This window comes from Uranotaenia lowii, chromosome 2, assembly GCF_029784155.1.
Source record: "Uranotaenia lowii strain MFRU-FL chromosome 2, ASM2978415v1, whole genome shotgun sequence".
In the NCBI taxonomy this organism is placed as follows: Eukaryota; Metazoa; Arthropoda; class Insecta; order Diptera; family Culicidae; genus Uranotaenia; species Uranotaenia lowii.
The window spans coordinates 415,545,197-415,568,489 of NC_073692.1; the positions used below are offsets into that span (position 1 = coordinate 415,545,197).

A 23,293-nucleotide genomic window follows, 5' to 3' on the forward strand; every position below is an offset into this window, starting at 1 on the left:
TAAATCAATTTAGAACAAAAGTGTCAATCACGTTTTTATTAATTCTTGAAAAATTCACATGAGACAATTCAGCAGCACACTACCTAAATGTATGTATGAACATGACACGGACACGACCAACATACTGCACACTGCACTGCTGATATATCACGACACGGATGTGTGTCTAAACTGCATTTTTTTTAAAATGAACTTTTTTTTTCCCCTGTCCCATCTCTCTATTTCATTGGATTTGCAGAACATCTCCATCCTGGTGGTGCTGCTCTATTCCTGGCGAATCAGTGTCAACGTGAAAAAGTACAGCGATCTCGAGGACGTGTACTATGGTGAGTACATATAGAAAATAAGGGTGGTTGTTGATTTTATATGTATTTTTCTATGATTTTTTTAAATAAACAGACTTTTTTTGTAGGGATTTCTATGGATAATGAATACAATTTGTTATAATACAAAAAATATTCTTAAAAAATAACCACCCTTGTTAAGAGAGAAAAAAAAAAACAAATACCAACCATATCCCCGAAGCCAATTTGATTACATTCAATTTTATCTCATCCATCCATCTATCGTTTCGGATTTTTTTTTCCTCACATCTCGTCCTGATTCTGCCATCGGATGTCCGTCAACCATTCTCTGTCGATCTGCCCCGGATGGACCACCTGCCTCGAACATGGAACATCATCAGGTGTACAAATCGCATACTTCGCCATCATCGGAACGCAATGTTCAATGATTCTGCTGAGTGTGGTTCTGATATTCGGAATCTACAAGGTTAGTATCCGTTCTCTTGATAAAACTTAACTGAAGACGACAAAGCGAATGGAATGAAGAAAAAAAAGTTATGATGTCCAAAACAGAGAAGTCTTTCTAAGATTAAAAAAGCCAGCAACATTGTCAAATAACCCATACAACATTCAGGAATATGGAAACATTGCTATTGACGTCTTAAAATATTGTTGACAATTTAATAATGCATTTCTATACTAAGGAAAAAATATGACCATAACTTGACATTCTTCGTCAATTTCGGTAACTCTTGTGTTTTCAAACACAATGTTTCGGAATTGGCTTGTAAAATGAATCACGACTCAATCAAAACACTAAGTTAACCATTTCAAATTTTCCGAACTTTCGGCTTAGCGGACTTTTGAGTGATCTGAATGATCTGATTAAATAAAAACTCTAACAAACTGACAAAAACTTGGAAACAAGATGTGAAAAATTAAAAAATGTAATTTTTGGAATGTTGTTTTTGTTATTTTTTACATTTTAAACGTTTTGAATATTTTAAAAATTTTCAAAATTCAAGATATTTTGAACATTTTGAACATGTTGAACATTTTGAACATTTTGAACATTTTGAACATTTTGAACATTTTGAACATTTTGAACATTTTGAACATTTTGAACATTTTGAACATTTTGAACATTTTGAACATTTTGAACATTTTGAACATTTTGAACATTTTGAACATTTTGAACATGTTTAACAATTTTAACATTTTTAACATTTTAAACATTTTTAACATTTTAAACATTTTTAATATTTTTCATATTTTTAACATTTTTAACATTTTTGACATTTTTAACATTTATAACATTTTTCATATTTTTCATAATTTAAACATTTTCAACATTTTTAACATTTTTAACATTTTTGTCATTTTAACATTTTAAACATATTAATCATTTTGTCATTTTTGTCATTTTTGTCATTTTTGTCATTTTTGTCATTTTTGTCATTTTTGTCATTTTTGTCATTTTTGTCATTTTTGTCATTTTTGTCATTTTTGTCATTTTTGTCATTTTTGTCATTTTTGTCATTTTTGTCATTTTTGTCATTTTTGTCATTTTTGTCATTTTTGTCATTTTTGTCATTTTTGTCATTTTTGTCATTTTTGTCATTTTTGTCATTTTTGTCATTTTTGTCATTTTTGGCATTTTTGTCATTTTTGTCATTTTTGGCATTTTTGTCATTTTTGTCATTTTTGTCATTTTTGTCATTTTTGTCATTTTTGTCATTTTTGTCATTTTTGTCATTTTTGTCATTTTTGTCATTTTTGTCATTTTTGTCATTTTTGTCATTTTTGTCATTTTTGTCATTTTTGTCATTTTTGTCATTTTTGTCATTTTTGTCATTTTTGTCATTTTTGTCATTTTTGTCATTTTTGTCATTTTTGTCATTTTTGTCATTTTTGTCATTTTTGTCATTTTTGTCATTTTTGTCATTTTTGTCATTTTTGTCATTTTTGTCATTTTTGTCATTTTTGTCATTTTTGTCATTTTTGTCATTTTTGTCATTTTTGTCATTTTTGTCATTTTTGTCATTTTTGTCATTTTTGTCATTTTTGTCATTTTTGTCATTTTTGTCATTTTTGTCATTTTTGTCATTTTTGTCATTTTTGTCATTTTTGTCATTTTTGTCATTTTTGTCATTTTTGTCATTTTTGTCATTTTTGTCATTTTTGTCATTTTTGTCATTTTTGTCATTTTTGTCATTTTTGTCATTTTTGTCATTTTTGTCATTTTTGTCATTTTTGTCATTTTTGTCATTTTTGTCATTTTTGTCATTTTTGTCATTTTTGTCATTTTTGTCATTTTTGTCATTTTTGTCATTTTTGTCATTTTTGTCATTTTTGTCATTTTTGTCATTTTTGTCATTTTTGTCATTTTTGTCATTTTTGTCATTTTTTTCATATTTGTCATTTTTGTCATTTTTGTCATTTTTGTCATTTTTGTCATTTTTGTCATTTTTGTCATTTTTGTCATTTTTGTCATTTTTGTCATTTTTGTCATTTTTGTCATTTTTGTCATTTTTGTCATTTTTGTCATTTTTGTCATTTTTTTCATATTTGTCATTTTTGTCATTTTTGTCATTTTTGTCATTTTTGTCATTTTTGTCATTTTTGTCATTTTTGTCATTTTTGTCATTTTTGTCATTTTTGTCATTTTTGTCATTTTTGTCATTTTTGTCATTTTTGTCATTTTTGTCATTTTTGTCATTTTTGTCATTTTTGTCATTTTTGTCATTTTTGTCATTTTTGTCATTTTTGTCATTTTTGTCATTTTTGTCATTTTTGTCATTTTTGTCATTTTTGTCATTTTTGTCATTTTTGTCATTTTTGTCATTTTTGTCATTTTTGTCATTTTTGTCATTTTTGTCATTTTTGTCATTTTTGTCATTTTTGTCATTTTTGTCATTTTTGTCATTTTTGTCATTTTTGTCATTTTTGTCATTTTTGTCATTTTTGTCATTTTTGTCATTTTTGTCATTTTTGTCATTTTTGTCATTTTTGTCATTTTTGTCATTTTTGTCATTTTTGTCATTTTTGTCATTTTTGTCATTTTTGTCATTTTTGTCATTTTTGTCATTTTTGTCATTTTTGTCATTTTTGTCATTTTTGTCATTTTTGTCATTTTTGTCATTTTTGTCATTTTTGTCATTTTTGTCATTTTTGTCATTTTTGTCATTTTTGTCATTTTTGTCATTTTTGTCATTTTTGTCATTTTTGTCATTTTTGTCATTTTTGTCATTTTTGTCATTTTTGTCATTTTTGTCATTTTTGTCATTTTTGTCATTTTTGTCATTTTTGTCATTTTTGTCATTTTTGTCATTTTTGTCATTTTTGTCATTTTTGTCATTTTTGCCATTTTTGTCATTTTTGTCATTTTTGTCATTTTTGTCATTTTAGTCATTTTTTGTCATTTTTGTCATTTTTGTCATTTTTGTCATTTTTGTCATTTTTGTCATTTTTGTCATTTTTGTTACTTTTGTCATTTTTGTCATTTTTGTCATTTTTGTCATTTTTGTCATTTTTGTCATTTTTGTCATTTTTGTCATTTTTGTCATTTTTGTCATTTTTGTCATTTTTGTCATTTTTGTCATTTTTGTCATTTTTGTCATTTTTGTCATTTTTGTCATTTTTGTCATTTTTGTCATTTTTGTCATTTTTGTCATTTTTGTCATTTTTGTCATTTTTGTCATTTTTGTCATTTTTGTCATTTTTGTCATTTTTGTCATTTTTGTCATTTTTGTCATTTTTGTCATTTTTGTCATTTTTGTCATTTTTGTCATTTTTGTCATTTTTGTCATTTTTGTCATTTTTGTCATTTTTGTCATTTTTGTCATTTTTGTCATTTTTGTCATTTTTGTCATTTTTGTCATTTTTGTCATTTTTGTCATTTTTGTCATTTTTGTCATTTTTGTCATTTTTGTCATTTTTGTCATTTTTGTCATTTTTGTCATTTTTGTCATTTTTGTCATTTTTGTCATTTTTGTCATTTTTGTCATTTTTGTCATTTTTGTCATTTTTGTCATTTTTGTCATTTTTGTCATTTTTGTCATTTTTGTCATTTTTGTCATTTTTGTCATTTTTGTCATTTTTGTCATTTTTGTCATTTTTGTCATTTTTGTCATTTTTGTCATTTTTGTCATTTTTGTCATTTTTGTCATTTTTGTCATTTTTGTCATTTTTGTCATTTTTGTCATTTTTGTCATTTTTGTCATTTTTGTCATTTTTGTCATTTTTGTCATTTTTGTCATTTTTGTCATTTTTGTCATTTTTGTCATTTTTGTCATTTTTGTCATTTTTGTCATTTTTGTCATTTTTGTCATTTTTGTCATTTTTGTCATTTTTGTCATTTTTGTCATTTTTGTCATTTTTGTCATTTTTGTCATTTTTGTCATTTTTGTCATTTTAGTCATTTTAGTCATTTTAGTCATTTTAGTCATTTTAGTCATTTTTGTCATTTTTGTCATTTTTGTCATTTTTGTCATTTTTGTCATTTTTGTCATTTTTGTCATTTTTGTCATTTTTGTCATTTTTGTCATTTTTGTCATTTTTGTCATTTTTGTCATTTTTGTCATTTTTGTCATTTTTGTCATTTTTGTCATTTTTGTCATTTTTGTCATTTTTGTCATTTTTGTCATTTTTGTCATTTTTGTCATTTTTGTCATTTTTGTCATTTTTGTCATTTTTGTCATTTTTGTCATTTTTGTCATTTTTGTCATTTTTGTCATTTTTGTCATTTTTGTCATTTTTGTCATTTTTGTCATTTTTGTCATTTTTGTCATTTTTGTCATTTTTGTCATTTTTGTCATTTTTGTCATTTTTGTCATTTTTGTCATTTTTGTCATTTTTGTCATTTTTGTCATTTTTGTCATTTTTGTCATTTTTGTCATTTTTGTCATTTTTGTCATTTTTGTCATTTTTGTCATTTTTGTCATTTTTGTCATTTTTGTCATTTTTGTCATTTTTGTCATTTCTGTCATTTTTGTCATTTTTGTCATTTTTGTCATTTTTGTCATTTTTGTCATTTTTGTCATTTTTGTCATTTTTGTCATTTTTGTCATTTTTGTCATTTTTGTCATTTTTGTCATTTTTGTCATTTTTGTCATTTTTGTCATTTTTGTCATTTTTGTCATTTTTGTCATTTTTGTCATTTTTGTCATTTTTGTCATTTTTGTCATTTTTGTCATTTTTGTCATTTTTGTCATTTTTGTCATTTTTGTCATTTTTGTCATTTTTGTCATTTTTGTCATTTTTGTCATTTTTGTCATTTTTGTCATTTTTGTCATTTTTGTCATTTTTGTCATTTTTGTCATTTTTGTCATTTTTGTCATTTTTGTCATTTTTGTCATTTTTGTCATTTTTGTCATTTTTGTCATTTTTGTCATTTTTGTCATTTTTGTCATTTTTGTCATTTTTGTCATTTTTGTCATTTTTGTCATTTTTGTCATTTTTGTCATTTTTGTCATTTTTGTCATTTTTGTCATTTTTGTCATTTTTGTCATTTTTGTCATTTTTGTCATTTTTGTCATTTTTGTCATTTTTGTCATTTTTGTCATTTTTGTCATTTTTGTCATTTTTGTCATTTTTGTCATTTTTGTCATTTTTGTCATTTTTGTCATTTTTGTCATTTTTGTCATTTTTGTCATTTTTGTCATTTTTGTCATTTTTGTCATTTTTGTCATTTTTGTCATTTTTGTCATTTTTGTCATTTTTGTCATTTTTGTCATTTTTGTCATTTTTGTCATTTTTGTCATTTTTGTCATTTTTGTCATTTTTGTCATTTTTGTCATTTTTGTCATTTTTGTCATTTTTGTCATTTTTGTCATTTTTGTCATTTTTGTCATTTTTGTCATTTTTGTCATTTTTGTCATTTTTGTCATTTTTGTCATTTTTGTCATTTTTGTCATTTTTGTCATTTTTGTCATTTTTGTCATTTTTGTCATTTTTGTCATTTTTGTCATTTTTGTCATTTTTGTCATTTTTGTCATTTTTGTCATTTTTGTCATTTTTGTCATTTTTGTCATTTTTGTCATTTTTGTCATTTTTGTCATTTTTGTCATTTTTGTCATTTTTGTCATTTTTGTCATTTTTGTCATTTTTGTCATTTTTGTCATTTTTGTCATTTTTGTCATTTTTGTCATTTTTGTCATTTTTGTCATTTTTGTCATTTTTGTCATTTTTGTCATTTTTGTCATTTTTGTCATTTTTGTCATTTTTGTCATTTCTGTCATTTTTGTCATTTTTGTCATTTTTGTCATTTTTGTCATTTTTGTCATTTTTGTCATTTTTGTCATTTTTGTCATTTTTGTCATTTTTGTCATTTTTGTCATTTTTGTCATTTTTGTCATTTTTGTCATTTTTGTCATTTTTGTCATTTTTGTCATTTTTGTCATTTTTGTCATTTTTGTCATTTTTGTCATTTTTGTCATTTCTGTCATTTTTGTCATTTTTGTCATTTTTGTCATTTTTGTCATTTTTGTCATTTTTGTCATTTTTGTCATTTTTGTCATTTTTGTCATTTTTGTCATTTTTGTCATTTTTGTCATTTTTGTCATTTTTGTCATTTTTGTCATTTTTGTCATTTTTGTCATTTTTGTCATTTTTGTCATTTTTGTCATTTTTGTCATTTTTGTCATTTTTGTCATTTTTGTCATTTTTGTCATTTTTGTCATTTTTGTCATTTTTGTCATTTTTGTCATTTTTGTCATTTTTGTCATTTTTGTCATTTTTGTCATTTTTGTCATTTTTGTCATTTTTGTCATTTTTGTCATTTTTGTCATTTTTGTCATTTTTGTCATTTTTGTCATTTTTGTCATTTTTGTCATTTTTGTCATTTTTGTCATTTTTGTCATTTTTGTCATTTTTGTCATTTTTGTCATTTTTGTCATTTTTGTCATTTTTGTCATTTTTGTCATTTTTGTCATTTTTGTCATTTTTGTCATTTTTGTCATTTTTGTCATTTTTGTCATTTTTGTCATTTTTGTCATTTTTGTCATTTTTGTCATTTTTGTCATTTTTGTCATTTTTGTCATTTTTGTCATTTTTGTCATTTTTGTCATTTTTGTCATTTTTGTCATTTTTGTCATTTTTGTCATTTTTGTCATTTTTGTCATTTTTGTCATTTTTGTCATTTTTGTCATTTTTGTCATTTTTGTCATTTTTGTCATTTTTGTCATTTTTGTCATTTTTGTCATTTTTGTCATTTTTGTCATTTTTGTCATTTTTGTCATTTTTGTCATTTTTGTCATTTTTGTCATTTTTGTCATTTTTGTCATTTTTGTCATTTTTGTCATTTTTGTCATTTTTGTCATTTTTGTCATTTTTGTCATTTTTGTCATTTTTGTAATTTTTGTCATTTTTGTCATTTTTGTCATTTTTGTCATTTTTGTCATTTTTGTCATTTTTGTCATTTTTTTATTTTTTTATTTTTGTCATTTTGATCATTTTTGTTATTTGAATATATTAATTTTTTTCAAGTGATATGCAAAAAAGACTTAATTTGCCATGACTATCAATTAAATTTTTGCTGATTCCTTTTCAGAATTTCTTTGTTAAATCACAGAAAGTCAAAAATTTTGTCGCACAAGTATAGAATTTTATCGTCACAAATTTGCACCTATCCAAAGACGTTGTAAAATTTCGAGAAATCCATTTTGAAACACCCTTGTTGTATTTAAGAGTGCTTGATCAGAACGCTCCCACAGCGTGATTCCCAAAATTAAACTTTTCCCTTATTTATAGCAAACAGAAAAAAAAGTTTTGACAGCTTTCGACATCCATTTGGACCCGAATTTCAACACACACAGACATGTGATGATGCTGCTCCGGAAAAGTTTTATCTCACCCGAAAGCATCACAGCATCTCGTGGCAGTTCGGTTGTCGATTTCAATTATTCCCAACGAGATAGTTAAATTCATTTTTTCATATATATATTTTTTTTGTTTTAATCGGATAGGGAGCCGGAAAAACTTTTCTGTCGAGCTCTAGAAGTTTATTTTCAATTTTGAATACCCCAATGAGCGTTTCCGGAGGGACTAAACCAGAATTGAAAAGTGAAGCGATCTGGAGAAGGGAATTTCTTTATCTATCCGTCTCATGCAAACACTTTTAGCTTAATATCCCTACTATTGGGATTGGATGCATTTTCCCATTATTTAATGCAATGGCAATGTGTTTTGTTTGTTCCTTTCTTCCTGCAGGAGAACATTGGGCTCGTAGTGCCGTGGATAATCGGATTCATCACTTTCATGGCGCTCGAAGCCGTGGCCATGGTTTACTCCAATGTGCTGAGGGATCATGTCAATAGGGTAAGCCATCTTATGTTAAAATAAACTGGGATATTTTTTTAGGAAAAGAAAACAAAAATATAAAATATTAAACCGGTATAATCTTGTACAATTCAATCCTTGGATTGTTAGAAAAGTTTTTTAAAGAACGGTTATCGTAGACAAGATAGATGATAAATTTTCAGTCCTAAAAGTTTTCAACAGCTAAGATAAAGTGTTATAAAAATATTAAGTACAAGAAAAAAGCTACTAAGGTACCTTATTTTTACCATTACTTACTGCTGTAGCTCATTTCTGGGCGAGCTGCTTAACGTGAAATATGTAACTACTATTTGGAAGACAGGTTTTGATGTATGGCTCGTGTCGACAAAGAGGAATTATCTAGTAAGAATTCTGCTCGTAGTCATCCTGACAGCAGGAAATGTACTGTAGCTCGGTAATTAATGAGCAAAAGAAAATTTCAAAGTGCAACAAAAGGGTTGTGAAACTTAGCTCTTCGTATTTGTGACGAATAAAATTAAGTTTTATCAAACAATAGTGTAGGAAAGCTAATAAAAGAATACGATTATATAAGAAACTCATCCTTTAAATTCTAGCCAGCAATAACAGCAAATCAAATTTAAAAAATTTAGTTGTTTTAACCTGCAGAAGGAATACTGATGCATTTTTTCCTTTTTCATCCTTACAGCAATTTGACTCCCTGTGTAAAGCAGAAGTGGCCTTTTTCATATCACGAGCATTTATCAATGTAAGTATGAAAGTATAACACACGCAATATCTGTTCGTATTAGGGATAAATCATTCGAAAGGATGAAAATCCCAAAAAAAACAAATATCTGTTCGTATGGTTTTAGTTTAAATTAATGTTGCCACAATTATTTCAGCACGTACCCGGGGCGGACTAATCCGTGCTATTTTATCTAAAAACCTGGCAAAACCCGGGGTTTTAAAATGTCGACCAAAAATCCGGCAAATTTGGTCAAAATCTTGAAATTACTCAACACAAATCAAGAATTCTTGAAAAAACAATTTTTTATCAGCAGGTATATAATTTTGTATTTTAGTCTACCAAAAATCTTCTCATTGATTTTTTTTTAAACTTGTTAAAAAATTTCGTTTTGGATTCATACATAAATATAAAAAAATACAACACAATTTAAATTTTTGGTGTTTTGGAAAATAAAGTGAATAAATCAGGGCAAAATCCGGACTTTTTCCAATGAAATCCGGGAAACCGGGCTGGGCAGGACTTTTCTCAAATTTTTTATTAATTATCCGGCAAACCCGGATAAAACCGGACAACCTTAGTTTAGATTAAATGAGAATTGGGTAAACAAGGGGATGATAATATTGAATATTGAGGATTGAATTTAAGCTAAAACCAGGGCCAGATTAAACAAACAGGACGGAGGCAATTTTTCTTGGGCTGGTTTGTGACATCTGAATAAAACTTTTTATATTCGATTCCAGATAATATTTACATAATATTTTAAACATACAACGGAACTGAAAATGAGTTCAGTACTTGACCGCAGGAACGGGGAAGGTTTTGGGGGTTAAACCTGAATTTATCGATGTTGATACTCACGGTTTCGGATGCCTGTAGAAGAACCGTTTTTCCGGATCGGGCCGATCCATTAACGGAACGTTATTGTTTCACCGTGAACCACATTGCTGCCGATTGCAGCAGAACCAAAACATTGTTTGTTTTGGTTTCTCTTTCTTGTTGTTCCATTCGCAATCGAGAACAATAGATCAATGATTGCTGATGACAGGTGATGATGATAAACGCGGTACAAATGTTTACATCATCACACGGTTAGGCGAGAATACTCAAATTGGGTTTGTGTTACCACAGTGTTGCCAGATATTCTGGGTAAGAATATCAAAGTACTCATTGAGAAATGAGTACTTTCCCGGCTAGGGAATATAAGAAGTGGAAAGTGACAATTAGCTATCACTAATTAATATAGTTGTATTCTACTGACCTCACAGACGAAACATGAATAAAGAGAACTCTATTCCACCACTGAAACCTGCGTTTTCAACAGGTTATGGGTCCAGATACGTCTGGAAAATTGGAAAACGAGTTAGTGAGAGGGGTACTCTCAAGTATATTTAACTTGCGGTTAGCAAGTGGAGCAGCCAGCAGCCAGAAGATCACCCGGAAGAGGGATGCGCAGAGATGGACAGGTCCAGCTGCAGCAACATCCCTGATTAATTGGGTGGTGCTGATAGCCGAGAGGGTTACTCTCGTGCTTTTGTTGTGCGCTATGGTCAGCAGTTATGAGCTGACCCATGCGCAGAGGACCACCAGTGCAGAGGATCGTCAGTGCAAAGGCCACGAGATGCTCCAGGTCAGCCATAAGGTGTCACTGGAGTTCGAGGCTGGCAAGTCGGGTTCCGAGAGGGTTACTCTCGATGCAAACCGCGCTGCGGAAAGCAGCGTGAGTTCATTTCCGACGCCCGGGATCTGCAACCAGGATTGGTCAGGTCCGAATGCTCCAGATGGAGGATTAGCCTGGATCGGAATTTGGATTAAGCTGGTTGTCGGGATGTGGAGCTATACTGGAATCAGCACGTTTGACCTCATCCGAGCCAGCAGTTTAATTTTTCTGTGGCTTTGGAGGTGTTTTGGGCGACGATTAGTTGCCAGCAACTTCAGCAACGCATCAGAGCCAGATCGGACTCATGCTGCTGAACGTTGCTCTCCGCCTTTTTGGATCGCTCGAAGCGTTGATGCAACGGAGCGAAAAGCCATGAAGCTGCTGGTCGAGTGGATTAATCTCGTGCTTAGTAGCTGCGCTGCGGTTAGCATGCGCGAGCTTGTTTTCGGCGGATGGTTGATGTTTCGGGTGTTTCGGAAGAGGTGGTTTCGGCGACGGTTAGTCGCTAGCGCAGTCAACCAGTTCTTTCTTCGGATTCCTGCCGAGAGTGCAGATTCTCGAAGTCATCGCGGAATGAAGGCTTTGAGAGGGAACGCGAAGAAAGGGGCAAGAGGTTGTTTATCTGGGGTTACCAGGAAACAATGTTCGAGAAAGCAATATGCTTTTCGTTCGCGTGCTGAGGTTATCAGCCACCGGAATCAGCGAATCATCGGTTCTGGTGCCAGACAGCGTATGGCGCGAGACGAGAGCGACTACGAGAGTAGCGATGACGAAGATGACGATCATGATCAAGATTCCGTTAATCTAGCACCGACTCTGAGACGCAGTCAGCGAATCAGAGAATCTACTAAGCGCTACGTGGCTAACGAAGCTGCTGGTCTTATTGAGGAGACCTCAAATTATCAGCGAACTGAAGCGCCGCACAAATGAGTCTTATGGAAGACAGCTATCGGAAAATCGATGGCAGCCCTGGAGAAATACGCGGCATGGGAGGCGGTTGACTTACTCTAGGTCACAGGCTTCGAGACATGATCGTTCACTGGACGAAGATGAACGATGGTGAGGTTATCACCGAACAGCCGTTCAAAGAACTTATCGGTTGATTGCATTCATCAGAATATCAGTGCTGCGTTAGCGCACTTAGCAAATACCAGGCCAGCCCGGCGGATAGGCTTTGGAAAGACCTGAAGCGTATTCTGCGATACCTTCGACGTATGACCGTTATGGCGTTGGTATACCGCAGAAACGTGACACCGGAACCGCTAATCGGAAATGGAACAACAGAAAACTGAAGAAACAATACAAAACTTGAAAATCTCAATTAGTTGAATCCAGAGTTGCAAATGTTTAGTGACATACATTCAATATCAGTTGACTTTGATAGTGTCTTGAATGTCTATGTCTTGCGATACTTTCTTTTTGCAAGATGAAAATTTGACTTCAAACCATAACAGCCGGGTGTTTGCTGCCGTGAGTAGGTTCGTCCCACTAAAACCACCTTGGGCTATGATACTACATCAAGGGGTAGGCTGTGCTGATGCACTTATACATCTCACGCTTTTCCGTACCCTCTTTTCTCATTTTTGGTTTTTTTTTCTCATTTTCCTCTTTTGCCAACTTCAGACTGATGCAGAAGACCTCGAGACGTGTATCGTTAGGTAACGCATTCAAAGTAACTCGCGCCCGTCACAGCATCAACTGCTGTAGGATTTCTAACCACCAAGGCACGGCAGATTGAGAAACTACCAAGCAGAATCTCGTCACGACCACCCCGAATGGTATATCCGCTAACTAGTACTAACGAGTACGTGAGACCTTTTACACAGCACACGTATGAGTCCAGTCCAGTTATACCGCACTCTAAGATCGCGTTGCTTTTGAATTGCGGTGTCATACGAGGCCCAATACCTTCCATAAGCTTGTCAAGTTTGGTTGACTATCTTGCTCTCTCCGTTCATCATCTTTCCTGGTTCGTATTAGCTCGCACATGATTTGCGATTTGCGAGTTGTTGACGCCTTGAAATGAACCTGTGGCAGACAAAGATAGCATGTTCAGCCAATTCCTCCGTATCTACGTATTCCAATAAGGCCAGCTGATTAAGCTTAAAGCACCCATGACCCAAAAGGAACTGCGTCAGGTAGAAGTTGACCTCTCCACACTTTCGATTTACCCAGTCTGAAAGTCGCGGGATTAGCATATGCGTCCATCTTGCGTTGTTCGATGCGTCCCATTGCTCCTGCCACTTGAGCATTGACGCTGCTCGTTGAATTTTACGCACTCCTCTAACAGCTCTTGCTTTGTAACACTCCATATCTTCCGCCAGAGTTATGTAGATGGGAATCATGCCAACGATGACAAAAGCCGCATCTGCTAATATGGTCCTGTATGCACAGGAAACTCGCATGGCTATCAGCCGATGTGTGCTCCGTAATTTGGATTTGTTGCGCTCTACCTCTATGACGGAGCTCCAGGCCGCTCCTCCGTATCGTAGTTTCGACAGTGCTACGCTCGCAAGGAGACGTCTCTTGCTACTCTTTGGACCATGGCAGTTCGGCATAATCCAGGCCAATGAATCTATGACTTTCAATGCACTTTCACAAGTATTTGACATGCGCACCAAAACTTAAGCGATTGTCGATCATTACTCCAAGGTATTGCAGCTGCTGTTTCGAAGATGTCGTGTGCCCTCCAACAGTAATCTCCATGTGCGGCACAACTCTTAAATTGATCACCAACAGAACTTCGGTTTTATGGTGGGCTATCTGTAGCTTAACTCCCTCCATCCAGATGCGAACCCTTTTCACCGACACCGTTGCAAGGTCTTTCTACCTCCTCGATTGTTTTGCTGGTGATCATAAGCACGAATCGTCAACAAATCCGACTATCTGCACGCCTGCTGGTAGTTTCAGCGTTAACACATAGCATTCCAAAGGTCCACAGGTCCGAATATGGAACCCTGTGGAACACCCGCTGTTAGGGCAGTAGATCGTAAACCAGTTTCGGTTTCGTACGTCAGGACTCGATTTCGAAGAAGCTTCGTATTATCCTGCAGAGGGTATTGGGAACACGTATCCTGTGAAGCGCTTTGGCAATAGCTTCCCAACTGGCATTGTTGAAGGCATTCTTGACGTCGATCGTCACAATGGCGCAGTGACGAACACCTTTCCGCTTCTATTTATTTATATGCGCGCTTCGCGTATGCTGTCATCATTCGGATGGCGTCCACCGTAGATCTCCCTTTCCGAAAACCAAACTGTCTATCCGACAGTTCACTTTCGCCTTCTGTTTGGATGCGATACTAAATTTTGGTCCGCGACATAGGCTTACAATGTCATGACCAAGTTCAAAGTCAACATATTGATTGCTGTGACATTTTTATCTCATAATCTTAGACATTTATCAAATTGCTGCGCAACAAATAACATAAAATCTTTTCCAACCCAACCACAAAATTAAACAAAAAAGCCGCACGAGTGTGTGAATCGAGTGAAAGGCAACAATGTCATGCAACATTGACATTGCTGCATGACTGACATTGTTGCTTGGTCATTCACTTCATGGACGACTTTGATATTCTTTAGTTGACATTGCCTCCTAGTCGCTGGTCAGAATCGAATGAAATTGACTGATATTTATCAGCCTTGAGTTGAATTTCTATTGTAAAATCTAGAAAATAAATAGTAAAATATGAAACATAGGAATATTCATTTCTAGAGAACCACTCATTGAAATACGCAATCCAATTATGAGAATGTTTTTATGAATAGAATTTGAGTATAAATTGTAGGAAAATCATATGCAGGACACAAGATATTTCCTTCAGTAGAAGATCATTTTAAAATAGAGTACCTGTCTTAGCATCAATAAAATAAAACTTTGATTAAATCAGTTGAAAAATTTTAAATTGAATTAAAAAAATAAGTCCAATTAAAGCAACCACAGTAATTTTTTTTTTAATTTTATAGAAATTTATTTACGAAAAAAGATAAGGAGTGTATCGAGAATAAGTTATAAACACTTTTTTTTTCATTGTAATGATTTTATTTGATGATTTAAACAAAGAAACAGTTCGGAAGTGTTTTAAAAGCTTATTCTTATAGTTTGTAAAGAAATACAAGTAAAAAAGTAATTATTGGTAATATTCTCGGACCTTCAACTTGACGCGTTTCATTAGGTTTTGTACAGCTGATTGATCACACTTCTTGGCCGCAGCATTCCAATTTTCTTGAAAACCGCCATGGTTCTGTTGGCCTTACCATCCTTCTTGAAAACTCTCTTGACGATAGCCCAATATCGTTCTATAAGGCGAAGCTGGGGGCAGTTTGGTGGGTTAATATCTTTCTCAACGAAATCTACATCGTTATCCTCAAACCACCTAAGAGTGAATTTAGCGTAGTGGGCTGACGCCAAATCCGGACAGTACAATGGTGGAGTTGTATGTTTTTTATATAGTGGCAGCAATCTTTTCTGCAAACACTCTTTTTGGTAGGCATCAGCATTTATTGTTCCTTTTGTAAAGAAAATCGCCGACTTCAATCCGCAGGAGCAGATTGCCTGCCACACAAGAACTTTCTGGCCGAATTTTCCCACCTCCATTGACTTCTCGTGGTCAATCACATCCTCTCCAATAGCTGCAGTGTAAAATTGTGGTCCCGGAAGAGTACTTGAATCCTTTTTTACATAAGTTTTATCGTCCATGAGAATGCACACATCTGGCTTCTGCAAAATCCGATGATACAGCTTCCAGGCTCTGCTTTTGGCTCGTGATTTTTGTTCAGCCGTTTGTTTGGGCACTTTCTGCTTCCTGTATGTCTTCAGGTTGTTCCGCTTCTTGATCCGCTGTACCATTCGGATCGATGTCCCAGCTTTTTTCACCAAATCCCGTATGGACATCGATCGATTCCGGTTGATAAGGTAGATTATCCTACGATCCAGATTTGTGTCAGATGGTCCTGGTTTTCTGCCTCTTCCTGGCAAATCATCGAACGTAAAGTGTTCCCCAAACTTGTGGATGATGAATTTTACGCTCGCCGGATGAATGCCGAAACGTATCGCCACTTCATTCATCAAGATGCCCTTCTCTCGCATCCAAGTGTCCAACGCACGAATTTAAACTTCTTTTTTAATTCATTCAACATTTTGGGAGAAACGAATGTTTCAAACGTAAACAAAGCGCTGGTTCACTCTTGATAGATCAAGATGCTACATACAGGTGAGCACAGTTGTGCGCGTTCGCGCGTTAGTAAGTAGCAGGCCCAAATATGTTTATAGTTAATTTTCGATACACTCCTTATGACACATTCCACGCGCTTGTACCGCTGAAAAGTGATTTTCATCCGTTCGCGTATCAAAAAATCTCAAAATTGTCTATAATTTTGATAATTCAAATCACACGAAACCAACGAAAAAAGAGAAAAAAGTTTTTTTTCACATGTGTTAGATGATTTTGAAAATCAGTTTTTTTGTTGATAAAAGTGGTGTTTTTGACAACTTTTACAAAATCATTAATTTTAATATATGGATGATTTTTTTTCGGAAATATTTTTAGTATGTTTAGAAGCCAAAAAACACCGCTTCATTTTGTAGAAAAAAGAATTTGTTTATATCCAATATAGTTGGTTTGAAAAGCGAACAAAAACAGTCGCAAATGAGTGAATTCACGTCACAAAAAAAGGGAAGTTTTTAATTTTACGAGAAAACTCTGATTTTTTTTTAAATAAAAAAATGAGATTTTCTTCAAAAATGATAAGACGATTCTGAAACACTCAAATTTATAAAAATCGGTTGGAATCTAGCTGAGTTACAACCTTATCAGTGTTACAACAGCGCGAATGAGTGAATTCACGTCACAAAATTTGATTTTTCGTTAAATTTTATATGAAAATGTGCTCTGAAAGCTGTTTTGACCCTCCAGATGGTCGGATTTTGACAAATCGAGCATAATTTAGTTGATTTTTTAATAAGTTCATTATTTTCAAATAAAAATGCAAAAAGATTGAAAAAAAAAATTTTTTTTTTGGTGAATCTTTAAATAAAGACAGTAGTTATTTTAACATATGATCCCTCAATATGTTGCTATTCAAGTGCCAATCAAAATAAGTAAAAAGTTAGGTGCAGATACTAAAAATTTATGATTGTAAAAGTCGGAACAACAAAATATCGTTTTTGAAAGTCTACATAAAATTTGATGACTCCAAAGAATGGTTCAGTATAGCCACAGTATAACTTTATATTTCGTGACGTGAATTCAGTCAACTACCCTGTTCTGTTTGAACTGAGTGAATTCACGTCACAACTTCAAATCAGCATAACTTCGTTCGTTGTTGTTCAATCGAGAAGCTCTGTACATCAAATTGTGGGTAATTATTTTCTTTACAACTCATTCGAAGACACCGATATTCTATTTCCACAGAGAGAACAGGAATTCAAGGATGTATGTACTAAAGTCCGAAATGGTTAATTCTAGCGTGAATTCACGTCACAAAAGTAATTAGTCACAACACAAACAACTTAAATTTTAAAATGACCAAATTGTATTCATTTTGAAGGAAATTCAATTTGCGACCGTTTGCTACAATTTTTTTTTCATTTTCAAGTAAATTGGTTGACTTCTAGAACGATATCAGTGCAGAAAAGTCCGGAAAAGCGATTTCACGTCACGGTGGAATGTGTCTTATGAGTTTAGGTCAAGTTCAATAATAATTGAAAACTTAACATTAATTTCACACAATCCATACTCACAGTTACCGTCAAACGGGGCATCATGCAACAGCGGGGTTGAATGCAACATTTATATAACACCACACCGATTCAATTTTTATTTTAATGTAATGAGATAAAGTTATCTTTGAATGATTACAAAATGATGATGGCATAGATCCTTGAATCCTAAGATAGTTTTTTTAAGTTTTTGATTTTCATATGAAATTTGAAAAATTGAACAATGAATGTACAATTTTTAACATTTTTCGATGCCGTAAAAACTTTACCCAGTATGACGGATTGGCTTGATAATATCACCTACAAACTTTATACTGGTTTCCTCATCCTATACCAACATTGATCATGTGGAAATATTTTTCGAACAATCACTCAATTTTTTTAAATAAATATTTTTATAATTCAGTTACCCGTCTGGGGTAAAATGCAACAAAATTCAAAACGGAACTAAATCTCATAAATCGCGTTTCCATATGCTGGGATATGATTGTTTTGCATTATGCGTTAGTTAACTTTAAAATTCCATCGATTCCTAGATTTATTTTCATGATTTGATCTAATAGAATATTTTGTAGTATTTTTTACCCCTAAATGTATGCAGAAGATCAACACTTTTTTCTTAAAAACATTTTTGTCAGAAAAAATTAAAAATTGAATTCGAACAAAACCAAAATTTACTGCAATTAGTGCTTTATGCGTTATGACATCACAAATGTATCAAAAACTATGAATTTTCAATCGTTTTCATTTGATTTTTCATAAGTTACAGAGTTTGTTGCAACTTACCCCTTTTTCTTAATAGGGTGAAAATCGCATGTTTTTGTAAATTTAAAAATAACTGGTGGAACCAATAATTTTTCTGACTACGTCAGTTTGGTGACCCATCTACCTTAAAACTTTTGAGGTACAAGAGGTATGATTATCTGTAAGCATTAAGATTTTAGAAGCCATTGAAGATGAAAATTGTTGCATGTTGCCCCAGTTGACGGTATACTTTCAAAATGAGAATTTTAGATTGTCCAGTTTTATTATTTCAATTCCCAGCAAAGCTTTGAAAAACTAGCAATTCAAATGTTTTTCAACGTTTAGTTTTTACTTTCTTCACAATTTTCTACATAAATCTCGACATTGCCCGATGAAGCTCTGAAATGTTTATAATAAAATCTTCAGGGTACCTTAAGCAAATATGAATTAATTCCAAATTGCATAATTAGAAAATTCTTCACAGATGAAAAAAATTATTGCAATATACCTTGTAATTATAAAAGACGTTTGTACTTAATAAAAAAAGGAGATATTTTTCATTATTCTGCCTCCTATTCTGTACTGGAAATCTTCTTTCAAAGTCTTATAATTACTGTATTTTTTTAAATTTTTACAAAGCAAAGAGAAAGTTCACCCAGCCGCTTTAAATGTCATTATTTTTTATTTTATTTGAAGAAAAAATTTCGATGTCCAAAAATATAGGTTTTTTTTATAGTTAAGAGAAAGTAATGCATTATTTATTGTGGAAAATTTTTAATTTGGCACAGTTTTTTTGAGCAAGCTTTATCTCAATAGTTTTTTTTTTTTTTTTTTTGGTTGAAAACAATTCGAATGCTGCTCATATGTTCTGATTGAAAAATATGAGGTGTTCCTTAGTTATTGAAAAATTCGAAATCAAATGCCTAGATTTTACCAGGTTTTGAAAAAATTGGCTACAAACATCCGTCCAAAATAGAATGAAATCGCCTGTTGAGTGATTAAGAACCTCATTTTCCAACCGGTTTCATTTTTGATTGCGTTAATTTAGTTTGATAAAACTCGGCCAGTTAATACACCAAACATTTATGCACCTTTTGGCCACATTTCAAGCATTTTCAATCAAAATTGTCAAAAATACAGTGAATTTTGCGAAGCAATATCAAATTTCTCTTTTTCACGAGAATAGCTGTATCTTTTTTTCCGAGTCATAGTACAGTCTTCAAATTTTGAAGAGTGTTAGTTGGATACTTCAAATAGATTGCTTGAAAATTTTATGAAAAAATATCAACCCAGATAGAAACGACAGCTGGTCAAAGTTTTTTGAACGCAACTGTATATAAGGGTAAAACCATTTGAGATATTTTTCCAAAGGGATCCCCTTAGCTGTTAGGGGAGAGGCGGGCTAAATGCGCATCCTAAGAAGTATACTCATTTTCTCCATATTTCAATCGATATTAGTCTGACAACTATAAGCAAATAAGCGGACATCTGTTTTATAGATTTTGAGTTTTTGAGAAAAGTATTTTATAATAAAAGTATTGCTTCAATGAAAAATTGTAAAAAAATGTTTTCTTGATACAGGCATTTAACCTGCCTTATATGACAATCCTAACCCATCTCTTGTTCCAATATCTAATCATTTATAACGTTGTCAGAAGCTCAAATGCGTTGAATTTCTGATTTTCAGATGAAGAAGGAAAAAAACCATTTAAATTTTTGTTTACAGATTCTGTACGCACGCTTATTAATCCTCACCCGTCCCTGAAATATTTACCCGTTGCAGTCAATTTGACACTCCTGGCTAAAACCAATATATCTCTCTTGTTACTCAACTGATTCTTACAAAGTGACGAGTTTTGGAAACCTCGTGATGTAACTCAAATATGTTTTTTAAACATTATTCACATTAAACACTTTATTTTTGCGTTATTCATAGTCTAAGAAAAAAAAATCCGAATCAAAATGCTTCGGAAAAAGACTGCAGATCATCCACTGGATCATCTACGGAATGCTAAAAAAAATTCACTTTGTGTCCATCGAAGCTTAAGTTAGAAACTATACGGTGCACATAAGATTTTTTTTTAAATGTTTTAAGATCAGGGTTACAAAAAATGTAAAAAAAAAAGTGGTGTAAAAACATTGTATTGTCAAAATTGTTTTAGTTCCATCAGATGAATTTTAAGAAGAGGATTGAAAAGTTGACGTAATTTGGCACATTTTTGGACTTTTAGATTTTCAAAATACGAAACACATAATTTTTGACGAATTTTCAAAGGTAGCTGTTTTAGCGTTTGTAGCGTCTATTAAAAAAACAATTCTATCTATCTATCTATCTATCAATTCTAAACAATTATTAAAAATTAAAGATTTTTTAAATTAAAGTCACAAGCCGCCAAACTTCCATTAGTGTCTATTGACACTCAATAGCGGATTAAGGTTGAAGTTCAATTATACCAAACTGTTGAAAATCTTGTTTAATATTTTAGTTTTATTTATATTTTTTTTTTAATTTTAATGCCACATGTCAAAAGCAATTACCCTAAACCTGCACTGATTCGATAAATTGAACTTTTCGTCAATCGGCTGTATGCGGATATTGCTCAAAACGCGCATTTAAGAACACTTTCCCCTATATGTTTCGTATTAATTTCGATTTCCTATCTCGATTTTCAGAACTTAAAGAATGTCCGATTAAAACAACGTTTCTTTTCCGCCGTGGGGCCCGGGGCAATTGCCCACCTTCCCCCCCTTTTATCCGGCCAATTACATTGGAAAATGTTTAAGCCAATAACAATTTTGAAATCCGCTTAAAATATTAATAATATTTGATTTTATGTGCAGTAGAGGGTTAAACTCTCCTTTTTAATTTTTTCCTTTGATTTTAGAAATTTCCGTGAAAAGGATTATCAGATTTCCCAGGAAATGAACACTCTACTTATTATGACTGTACCTGAATATCTTTTAAATAATTTAGTTATTTTGAAATAATTCCATTCCATTTATTAACCCTCTTCCAGGCTCTGGCGATGTTGGCCGTGACGCGCTTCTACAACCTGTTGCGTGCCGGTGTCACCTGGAAGGGGCCGGAAATCATCGAACTATGACACAACTCGAACGACACGGAGAAAACGCTGGCGTCTCTCCGGGACGAAACCCACCTGATAGTGCGGATCCGCGATCCGGACGTGGACGGAGGCGAGGACGGGAATGCCGATGGTTCTGCGGATCGACGGTGGCGAACCGGAAGTGAGGACAGCAGTCAGGAAGGGGAAACCGAGGACGACAACATGATTGATGGATCGTGTTCATTGGTTGGCCGAAGCAGCGGGCGGAAGTTCGATCGAGGGAAACAGGGTCGGTCCTCGGGAAGCAGGAAATCGAACACCCCAGGCCCCAATGCCGACGACGAGGACGACGACCGGATGAGTGCCGGAAGTGGTTCCGATGAGGACGACTCGCTGCTGGTGGCGTACGATAGCAACTCAGTGGCGTCCGTCTGACAATATCGAAAGCTGGTCAGGCGGACTGTGGCGGATTTCCGACGACAGACGGACAGTGCTGTGTTGTTATTTTTGATTATATTTTGTATCGAAGTTTATGCGCAAATTTATATATTTTTCTAGAACACGGGAGCGAGCGGCAAACAACCGGATTGCAATATAGATGTACAGTTTATTGTTATATGAGAGGAAACGGAAAAAAAAACATATGCGTATGTTGAACTGTGTGAGCTGAAAAGCTCGCACGTGTTGATACTTTATGTGAGTTGAGGTTCGATCGGGTGATAGGAAATCGATATAAACCAAAACAAAGCTAGAAATAAATAGAAATGAAATATTATTTACCTAGGTGTAACGGCCCCCAGAGGCAAGGGGACATAAAACAAAATTCCTACGACGGACGTCGGTTATCAACAAGAACCAACAACAGCTACAAGCATAGAGAATTTAGGCGAAACAAAGAGAAATCGTAGTAATCGAGTATATTGAGAGAATATACAGTAATAATTGCAGAAAATTAGTCCAAACAATAGGGGCTGCCACAGATATAAATAAATGAATGTTTGAAGAATTAAATTTGTTTCGAATTTCTGTTGAGAAATCCTATCAGTAGATCCGGTCAATGGTCAGTGGCAAAGTGCCCTATACATCGTAATAAAATTTATTTTCTCATTTACGCCGGAACAAATTTTTAATTCTTCTTTTGTCACATGGAGTTGAAACATCAAGAGAGGGAGGGGATATTGAAAAATAATAAAATAATTAAATAAACTGTAACAAATTAGACAAAAGCTTGCATGCAACAAACTTGCATACAGTTTTCATTGCACAAAATCGAAAAATCAAGTTATTTTAGATCGAAAATATTAACATCTCGAATACAAAAGGTGAAATAATTCTCATTTTCTACAGTTTCACTTTTGCTCTTTTAACTTGCGGAAATACATTAAAAGTAAAAACAATGAAGCAGAAAAGTTATTAGTAATTAATCTGCTGACCTCATATCAATATGAATCACTGTGTGCTTTTTTGTAACATTCTCGATACGAAAATTATTGGTAAATTGGATTAAGCTAATGCATGTATATATAATCGCTTATTTCGTCGTTGAACCAAGAACATGTGGCTTTATCGTTTAGTTGCGTTTTTCGTTGATTGCAGGAATGATGATGATATCAGCAAATGATTGTCTTGCATGAATCAACTAAAAATTTGTTGAATTCAATGGTAATCGTCGGATTGTTTTGAACATCAAAACAATCCCGTGATGGGGTACGAATTTTAAAAGTTTTATTTATCATTAAATTGTATCATTGTATCACAATTGGAATAAATAAGGCAGTTTATTATGTTTATAAAATA

At 33.0% G+C, this 23,293-nt stretch overlaps 1 protein-coding gene across 1 annotated transcript in view; it reads left to right on the top strand.

Moving 5' to 3' along the window:
* The window catches only part of LOC129745056 (uncharacterized), a 110,866-nt gene extending 88,359 nt beyond the window's left edge, over positions 1-22,507 (top strand). The window contains exons 3-7 of the mRNA XM_055737879.1: positions 239-326; positions 686-771; positions 8,493-8,600; positions 9,268-9,327; positions 21,449-22,507. Of these exons, the coding sequence (XP_055593854.1) occupies positions 239-326; positions 686-771; positions 8,493-8,600; positions 9,268-9,327; positions 21,449-21,535 (429 nt within the window). The 3' untranslated portion in view covers positions 21,536-22,507. The remainder of the gene's footprint in view (positions 1-238; positions 327-685; positions 772-8,492; positions 8,601-9,267; positions 9,328-21,448) is intronic.
* Positions 22,508-23,293: the final 786 nt, after the last annotated feature.